At 35.2% G+C, this 10,229-nt stretch overlaps 2 protein-coding genes across 2 annotated transcripts; both read left to right on the forward strand.

Annotated features, from left to right (window-relative positions):
- Positions 1-461: 461 nt before the first annotated feature.
- Positions 462-2,853, forward strand: HOXD10 (homeobox D10). The gene is made up of 2 exons (XM_075831142.1): positions 462-1,247; positions 2,576-2,853. Exons 1-2 carry the CDS (start codon positions 512-514, stop codon positions 2,851-2,853), a joined length of 1,014 nt encoding a protein of 337 aa, XP_075687257.1. The 5' UTR covers positions 462-511.
- A 3,086-nt stretch (positions 2,854-5,939) lies between these two features.
- On the forward strand, positions 5,940-7,202 carry HOXD9 (homeobox D9). Its single transcript, XM_075831143.1, has 2 exons — positions 5,940-6,561; positions 6,905-7,202. The coding sequence occupies exons 1-2, from the start codon at positions 5,940-5,942 to the stop codon at positions 7,144-7,146; spliced, it is 864 nt and encodes a 287-aa protein (XP_075687258.1). The 3' UTR covers positions 7,147-7,202.
- The last annotated feature ends 3,027 nt before the right edge of the window (positions 7,203-10,229 follow it).

The raw sequence follows: 10,229 nt of genomic DNA on the forward strand, positions 1-10,229 counted from the left end.
TGGGAGTTCTTTAGGTCAGCTGCACACTCTTTGATTTGAATATAAAGCATTAAAGAAGGGACTGGTGATTTCATTTGTACTACTGTATTTTATACAAGGTGACGATGATATCAAGGCTGTGAACGGGATTTGCTGTATGTTGTCATTACATTTAAAGTGCAGAGCTGTCAGTATTTCAGTGCAAAAAGGATAATCTTGTAGGTATATATATGTATAAAAAATAACCTTAAATCAGCGCAGTGCACCAGGGCTGCTGCTATAGGAGAGCTGCTGGGCAGCAATTTCACTGTGGTTTTGTAGATGTCGCTGTTGACCATAGTTGAGCTGCAGCCCAGGCTGCCCAAGCACCATGTGACCTGCAGGGAGGTAGCAGCTCAAGGCCATTTTCAATTCTCATTGGCTTACTTGTCATGTGGTTGTGCAGAGGCATCCACAATTACACAGGGAATGTTTTCCTAGGGATGTCAGCCTACAAAGGACACAATCTCTCTTCTTCAAATTCCTCCCCAAAATGTCCTTTCCAAACAGCTCTCCTGCTGCAAATACTTTTTTAGTAGATTCTTTGATCAGTGCCTGTAGAAGTGACAGTTTCTATTCTAACAACGCCAGCATGTACATGCCACCTAACTCAGATATTGGGACTTATGGGATGCAAACCTGTGGACTGCTACCATCTCTGGCAAAAAGAGAAGTCAATCACCAAAACATGGGTATGAATGTACATCCCTATATACCTCAAGTAGACAGTTGGACAGATCCGAACAGGTCTTGCAGAATAGAGCAACCTGTTACACAACAGATCCCCACTTGTTCCTTTCCTACAAATATTAAGGAAGAGACCAATTGCTGCATGTATTCTGATAAGCGATCAAAAGTCATTTCTTCAGATGTGCCATACCAGAGGCTGATCTCTGAGAACTGTTCTGTTGACAACTCTGAGGTTCCTGTCCCAGGATATTTTAGGCTGAGCCAGACCTACGCCAGTGGGAAACCCCAAGAGTACAATAATAACCAAGAAACCAGTTCATCCTTAATGTTACAGCTAAACCCCCGCGGCAGCTCCAAACCTCAGCTATCTTCACCTCATCAGATGGATAAGAAAATGAATGAAAACCCGAGCAGCCAAGAGTCCTCCAAAGTCCCCTCAGTGGAAAGTCCAGAGTCCAAGGCTGCCCTGCAGGAGGACAGGAGCTGCCTGGCTGAGGTGTCTGTGTCCAGCCCTGAAGTCCAAGACAAGGAAAGTAAAGGTCGGTATCATTACAAAGAAGTTTTATAAAGCATTGATTGCATGGTGTAGTAGTAGTAGCTTGTACACGCCAGCACCATAAAACACTGTGTAAAATACTAGCATTGCCTCCCATAACATTTAATGGTAACTATATGTCAAGAAGGAACTGCCCTGTTTTTTTTTTTTTACTCAGGTATTTAAAAAATAAAATATCCCCAGCATACATGATCATGTATGAACATCAACCAGAGACATCTCCTCCAAGTGCAGCATTAAATGTCCATTACCAATGCCCATTGCTTTAGACACTAAAGTTGTGCGCAATTTAACCTCCCTCCATTATTTACTAAGGGTTAAATCCAAGCAAAGAACCAGAAACATCTTTTATTCCCATTTTAGCGTGATGACAATTCTGCTCATATTAAAGAAATACATGCAGTAAATGTTATTGTATTGGCAAATAATAATAATGGGTTAATAAATAGGATAAATATGTATTCAGGTCTTATAGACTATCAGTAATGCTAGTGACACTTCGGATGGACACTACATGATATGCTCTTTGATAAAATGTCTGGTAAATCTTAAGCCTATGAGATATTTATTTGTATGTTTTTTTCTTCATAAAATATACATTTCAGCTGATATGTGCTTAATATGAGGTGTCTATATGGACACTGAATATAATGAAGCCAGGAATTAGCATTAGAGGGAGTCATTTGTTCTTCATGCGGTTAGGAATATGTGTACACCTTGATTGCTTACCATTTCTTATTTTGTGTGTATATATATATGAATATATATATATATACATATATTTATAGTTTAATTGTTCAGATGCCGTGTGCTTATACAAACATACATGTGAGTTTGTTTTCGCATCTATCCACCTATCTGTACACATATATGTATCTATATATGAATGTGTATATATAATCAAACATTAAATATGTAATAAAGTGTGTATGTATATCTACATATATACATCTATATACATCTATATATAGTTTACATATGATCAATAATAGGGTGTTTATGTGTGTGTGTATATATATATATATATATATATATATATACGTGTATATATATATATATATATATATATATATATATATATATATATATATATATATATATATATATATATATATATATTCTCTTAGGAGGGCAGTGGACTGTTCCATCATCTATCATTGTGTGCATTATATGAGGCTTTTTGTTATAATAAGAACATGACAGTCATATTGTTTTAAGGGTCATTGTCAAGTCTATTCATTGTAGAGTGAGGAGATTTTGGGGAATATTTTGGCATTTATTTATTTATTTTGTTTTGTTTTATCACAATAGAGGAAATCAAGTCTGATACTCCAACCAGCAATTGGTTAACTGCAAAGAGTGGCAGGAAGAAGAGGTGCCCGTACACTAAACACCAGACATTGGAGTTAGAGAAAGAATTCTTGTTTAATATGTATCTGACTCGAGAGCGCCGCCTAGAGATCAGTAAGAGCGTCAACCTCACTGACAGGCAGGTCAAAATCTGGTTTCAAAATCGCAGAATGAAGCTTAAGAAGATGAGTAGAGAAAACCGAATCCGCGAACTGACCGCCAATCTGACTTTTTCTTAAATGCAGCCATTGCTCCCAAGCAGGAGAGACTGTAAAAACCCCACATCCCATCCATTTCCTGTGATCTAGAATGTGATTCCTCATTTTATAGTGCTGCAAGTGTCTCTATGTATTTTCATGGGTATATAAATAATAATAAAGATCTAGCACATGTAATTTATTATTATTATTGTTATTATTATTATAATAATATTTTTTTTCACCGTATGGCAGGGTAAAAAAAAAAATAAGAAAGTTTATCATTTGGTCTTAAATTATTGGGACTGGTTAAACACATCCAAACAATGTGACTTTTTCATGTTTTTCTAAAGAATAGTCTTTCTGTGTGTTATGGACCTCAGCATTTTAACCTTCATGTTTATTCTTGACTTTTGGGGACAAAAAAAGCACATTTTCTGTAAATGTCTCTGCTCCAAGTAACTGAGAATCTGTTCGTCAATGTGTAGTTTATTTGAGTCGTATTCATGGTAGAACTTTTCTTGTGATATGTGGCAATACCATTGAGACAGCTCTGTGTCCATATTGTGCATGTTCTTTGCATGTCTTATGCAATAAACTGTCTGAAGGCTTCATGTTCTCAGTCTATTTATCTTTAATAGGTGTATATAGACAATAATGTATATGATAAAGGCACTATGTGCTGGCATTATCTCTAGTGTGCTGTGCTGTAGCCATAATGGTCATCTTTGTAGACAATTGTATTGGTGTGTTTCCTCTCAGACGTTACAAGGTGCTGATATAAACTTCTATTACTTATCTGTAACTTAAAATTAAATCTGTTATGTATTGTGTAATAATCTAACTTCATTTCATTGGTGCTATATCAACTTTCATTCGGAAAAAGATGATAGATAGATAGATAGATAGATAGATAGATAGATAGATAGATAGATAGATAGATAGATAGATAGATAGATAGATAGAATGTGCAGTGAATTGCAAAATAGCATGAATAATAAGTGAACAATGGAACTTGAATGCATAATGCAATATCACCTTATATGTAATGATACAATATTATATTCTATAATGTTTTAAACTAATTGCAGGAAATTTACCTTGGCGAAATTATTATATAGTGAATATTACGTAGGATTGTGTCATTATATTATGCTGCAGATTTTCTAATGTGGTGCAAAAAACGTAGACTCAAAAAACAGTCACAGTGAAATATATAAAATATAGGAACAATCATGGTTCAATGTACCTACTGCTGAAGTAGCTCTCGTTTAAATTTTATATATATATATATATATATATATATATATATATATATATATATATATATATATATATATATATATATATATATACATATATATGTGTGTGTGTGTGTGTATACATATATATATGTGTGTGTGTGTGGGTGTGTGTGTATACATATATATATATGTGTGTGTATATATGTGTATGTGTGTGTGTTTATTTATATTAATTTCTATGAGCAAATCGTACAAAATGCATTGCTGAGATGCCCATTGTACGACACAAATCCATTATATACCATACAAAACAAATATCAAACCTCTGTGTATCTCCGTATTGATCTGATAGCCCTGACAACTCTGACAAATATATACATGGGAGGAGGCAGGAATTGTCCATCGTTTTGCATTATCCTCATATCCGAGCACCACAATAGATAAACCTTGGATGAGGACTTTATAACAGGACTTTACAGCATCTATCTCCTTCTGTGTAAATTGTGGACATTGCCCCAAGTGTTTTTTTTTTCTTCTACATTTGTTGATTCCAATCGTGGCCGTTTATGACAGAACTGCATAGACCTTCTGTAGCTTCAGATAAACGCCCTTTTATTTCAGGAAACAGCCCCAATAAACTTAGTGTCTTCCTGCAAAAAGAACATCACAGCTTCACTTAACGCTCAGTTTAAAAATTCTTTATAGCTGAGATCCTCAGGGACAGTGATTAAATCCTATTTACACCAGTGTTTCATGTAACAGTAAAACAGGTTCCATAAAAGAAGAGTCCCAGATTGCCCTTTCCTGTCTGGTCACCTTTATTATGTTTTATAATGAGACGTTAAGAAAAAAATATAGTGTATGTGTGTATACGTATGTGTGTTTTACGTTTTTGTGTGTATGTGTGTTATATATGTGTGTGTGTGTGTGTGTGTGTGTGTGTGTGTGTGTGTGTGTGTGTGTGTGTGTGTGTGTGTGTGTGTGTGCGTGTGTGTGTGTTATATGTTTTTGTGTGTATATACTAAATAAAAAGGTAAACGATTGATGGTATATTGAGCAAAACAATAGCAGAGTCCAGTAGCAGATGATTCCAGCAGAGGGTTTTAATGTTCTTCTTTAGACCATTTGATTACAGGGCACATTAATGTATAATCAAATGCACCTCATAAAATTTTTATTGAATCCCATAAAAATCATGATAGTTCTCTTCCACCTGTTTTTAAAAACACTATGAAGGTTTTATGCATTTCACACATTACAGCCTGGAATGGCCTCTTCTATGTAAATATGAACTGTTGCTGAACGCTGGAGGAGAGGGCAACAACAATGTGCTGCTGCCTCTCTCTCTCTCTTCCTCTCGTTCTCTTTCATTTCATGATGGCTTCTTGTTTGTGGCTAGTAAAACAAGTTTTATACCCAAAGGTCAATAATCAGAACATGCTTCCCCTAGTTCTCCTGTGAGGGTCCCCACAGTTTAAAGGGTAATTAAACAAATTCAGCAAAGTGATTAAAAATGAATGGCAGGGAGAGCAGAGCAGAGCTGAGAGCTGAGGAAGAAATAGTCCCTAGTAACCTTGCTCTACTGCATACCCAGAAGCTGCGCTTTTACGCACAAAGGTGGCATCAGCCCATGCAGCCCTCCCCTGTGTGCTCCCTTCCATATATCTCCGCATAGTTACACTTTTATTTTTAATTGTATGTGTTTTTAATCACATCAGCCCCGTTAAGCGGATTGATTTACTCTGTATTGGTAAATATGATCACGTGGAGCCCACAACCAATGGATGGAGGATGCAGTCTGCAAAATACTATGATTGTTCTCAGGGAGGGTATTACATACAGTTAAGAGTGTAACCTTTTATATGACTGAGAGGGGAGCCTAAAATGTCCTCCACTGGTACCATAAGTAACTACTATGTGGATTCTCTCATAGGACATGAGAATGAAGAGGTCTATGGTACTAGATTCTCCCAGGGAGGTCATTCAACGACCTCTAGGCCACCACCAGGTATTGGGGATACTTCAGATTTCTCTTCTTGCAGCTTTGCGTCAAAATCCAGCGTCTTCCCTGCGTCTTGGTCTACGGTGCACCCTCAACCTTCTCCAGGAATGACTGGGATCTATCACCCTTACATGGGCCAGTCCCATCTGGGCTCAGAAAGCAGCAGATATACTGTGCGCTCCTGGCTAGAGCCCATCTCCAGCACTGCGTCCTCCTTCTCTGGATTTCACCCCAACGGGAGAAGCTATGGAATCAAACCAGAAAGTGCACCTAAAAGGACCGAGTGCTCCTCATTTGACTCCCAGGGAATGAGCCTGCCAGAATACCCATGTAATTCCTTTACAGAAAGCCCAGAGAAGCCTCCACCTAAAGACAATACTATTACTACCACTGCTGCTGCTGCTGCTGCTGCTGCAGCTCCCAGCGAGGAGCCAGAGACCACAGAGCTGAAGGAAGAGAAGCAGCAGCCACAACAGCAACAACAGAATCAACAAATTGACCCAAGTAAGTACAAAAAGAGAGAGAGAGGGAAATAAATTGCTGTTTGATTTATAGCCTAAACCTGCAAAGCTCTAAATGTGCAAAACTGATAGTTTTACTAACCTATAAAACCGTCTAGACGGCCAGCATATAGCCCAAGCTGCAACAAGAGGCTATAAAATGTTTCTATTACTCACATAACCACCTAAGATCAAGACATCATTGCTACTGTAAACAGTCCGACTGCATTAAGACTATTTTTAGGATAATTCTATATAGAAAAGTGCAGTGGCTAGTTCATCCCCAATGCAAACTCATTCTATTCTAATACCAAACCTCAGCCTGTGCTCTTTTTTCCTTCTTTTAGGTAATCCTGCAGCCAACTGGATCCATGCTCGATCCACTAGAAAGAAGAGATGTCCCTACACCAAATACCAGACTCTGGAACTAGAGAAGGAATTCCTATTCAATATGTACCTGACAAGGGATCGTCGCTATGAAGTAGCCAGAATATTAAACCTCACTGAGAGACAGGTCAAAATCTGGTTTCAGAACAGAAGGATGAAAATGAAGAAAATGAACAAAGAAAGGGGCAACAAGGACCAATAACAACCACATGGGATACGCACTGAATTCTTTGTATTATCTGGAACACTAAAATATATATATTTAGGTCTTTTTCTTGGAGATAGTTGTAAATGTGTTGTGTATTTTGCAAACTTGGTTGTCAGTGCGCATCTGAAGAGGCAACATTTTTTGGGACTATTTCTGATTGAATAATATTGTGATTGCACGATAGACATTACAGGTAGGTATTGTGACATTTCTGAGGTATCTTATGGATCTGTAGGAAGTAGTGTAGTTCCTTAATATTAGCAGTAAGAAATGTAAAATTAGAGTTGCAATGGTTGAAGTCGATAATAACACAGTGTCCATAGCCTACACAGCAGATTTCTACAAAATTCTTGTCATTGAAGGAATATTCAGTCTGCATGTGATGTGACACTAATATACATTTTATTAGTGCAAAAAAATAAGGCGCATGTATAACAAAATTGTTTTAGCAAAGGCCTAGGATTCAGTTTACAGCAAATCGGTTATTTTAGGTTAGGATTTTATTTTTAATTTTCATACATTTTTTTTTCATTTATTGTAATTGATAACGTAAAAAATATCTGAGTATAGATACTTAAAGGAATTGTCTTAAATGAAATCAAATACAACTGATATCATGGAGACAACATGATCAATGTATCAATTTATGCGGGATTTGTGTACAATAGTGTTCATGTTTTGAACTCGAGGTTTTATATTTGTGTTTAGATTGGTAATGACTAAAAAAATATTTCATTACAGCAGATAATTCAGATAACTGCACTGAGCAAGTGACTGCTGTCATCTGACACATGTACCCACCACGTATGCCCTCTTCATTGTAACAGGGTAGTCACAAATAGTTTTCCATAGTCATAATGGACCTTCAAGAGCGTGTATGTATGTATATATATATATATATATATATATATATATATATATATATACATATATATGTGTATATATATGTATACATATATACATATATATATATATATATATATACATATATATATATATATATATATATATATATATATATATATATATATATATATATATATATATAAATTAAGTTCTTTTTGTGAGTCTTTATCGACAATTTTTGTCTGTTCCTCCATCAAACACGTTCTCTAAGAATAACGAACATGCAGCACTAAAGCTATTAGTATCTGGTTATGAATTATGTTTACATTCAATTGTAGAGTACATGCCTATGTTTGGACAATCTGAAATTCTGAAGGAAAAAATAAAGTTTTTGTCCTTGTCTAAAATAAGTTGTTGTATAAAGAAATACTTCATTGCCGGTTATATACCTCTAATTCTTTTAAAACAGGAAGAGCTGTGGTGTAATAAAGTCATTTGAACGGCTAGACGTCTGGACTTTAATGGTTTTATGGTGGTCCAGGGTGCTTTTTCCTTTCAAAGGGTCTTATTTGGATGTTTGTGTCACTTCAAAACAAAAAAAAAACTGGGAAACTTGGACTATTCTTCGACTAGTCCAGATGTCCAGATACAACATCAGGTTTGAGGATAAGCAAACTAATTATCATGAAATACAAGCAGGCCTCTAGTTATTACAGCAAATATTGAACTGAAAGTCTGACAATTTTTCCTAGTTTTAATTTTAAAAAAAATTTAAGATTTTTTTTTATTATTACATTTATATTTATTTCTAAGATATGTGAAAAGTCTGTGCCAAGGTCTATATTACTAGCTGTGGGGGAAGGAAGAGGAATTCACCGCATACTCTACTGAAAACATGAAGAAGAAAGTGTATGGATATTTTAGTTTTAATATTTGTAGGGCAAAATGTTTCAAATGTTAGATATTTGTATTTAAAAAAATACTCTGAGGATTTCGATATTGTAAAACTATCTATATTTAAACACTGTAACATATATATATATATATATATATATATATATATATATATATATATATATATGTAGAAAGGTGACCCAAAGTTTTTTTTTTATAAAAGCCAGATCTCGTTTAGACATTAATATGACAGCCAGTGTGGATCAGAGTTCATTTGGCGTTCACTGTCCAGATTCTAATTTACAAAAAAAAAAACTAGTGCAAGCACAGAACTCGTGGCATGTGGCTTGAAACTTTTTCATTTGATAGTCATAAAAATTACAGGGTTTGCAGCGTTATTCCTGCAATCCTGATACCAGCGATAACTTCAATTGCTGTGAAATAAACATTTATGGTGAGATAAACAAATTTATGACATGTGAGGACTCAATTTGACCGCTAGGTAGCGCTCGTACTCCATTTATTTTATAGGGAAGCTGTCATATTCCTTTCTTCATGTCACTCCTTACAATGCCTTTGAGAACTACTCATTAATCTAATCTGCTACAAATGCCTTAGATTTGAATACAAATAAAGGTATTACATAGTTTATACAAGAATTCTAAGCATATGCATAACCTACTAGTATATATGAGATAACAAGCATACACTACATCATATTTATATGACATGACTGGCCTTACCTACTTCATAACTATGTGACATAGCTGACACTAACTACAACTATATAACATAACTAGATTTATCCACATAGTAGTCATGTGATATAACTAGTGTAACCTACATCATAGCTATATGACATTGCTGGTATCATCAACATCACACCTATGTGACATATCTAGCATAATCTATTCTACATCATATCTATAAAATATCTAGCTTAATCTATATAATACCTTTATGATATAACTAGCATTGCTTCTTCATAAGTATATGACATCAGCATTACCAAAATCATAAAAATGAGACACTACTAGTATTGTTTACATAATAACTATTTGACATAATTAGCATAACCTATACGATAACTCTATGACATAGCTAGTATTATCTATCTCATAACTTTTTTCTATAAAACTAGCATTGCCTACATCATAATTAGGTGACATAATTAGTATTACCTACTTCATAACTATATGAAACAGCTAGTGTTATCTACCTCATAGCTTTACATCATAACTGCTGTTACATAGCTACTATTAGCTACATCATAACTACATCATCACTCTACCTACCGCAAAACGTTATGACATAACTAGTATTATCTGTAGTTTAAT

This window comes from Rhinoderma darwinii, chromosome 6 (genome assembly GCF_050947455.1).
Source record: "Rhinoderma darwinii isolate aRhiDar2 chromosome 6, aRhiDar2.hap1, whole genome shotgun sequence".
Lineage (NCBI taxonomy): Eukaryota > Metazoa > Chordata > Amphibia > Anura > Rhinodermatidae > Rhinoderma > Rhinoderma darwinii.

Excerpts from the sequence above, each read along its gene's own strand:
- HOXD9 (XM_075831143.1), top strand. The coding sequence starts at position 5,940 with ATGTCCTCCACTGGTACCATAAGTAACTACTATGTGGATTCTCTCATA. Across the intron at positions 6,562-6,904 it reads GAATCAACAAATTGACCCAA|GTAATCCTGCAGCCAACTGG; the intron begins GTAAGTACAAAA and ends TCCTTCTTTTAG.
- HOXD10 (XM_075831142.1), top strand. The coding sequence starts at position 512 with ATGTCCTTTCCAAACAGCTCTCCTGCTGCAAATACTTTTTTAGTAGAT. Across the intron at positions 1,248-2,575 it reads CCAAGACAAGGAAAGTAAAG|AGGAAATCAAGTCTGATACT; the intron begins GTCGGTATCATT and ends TTATCACAATAG.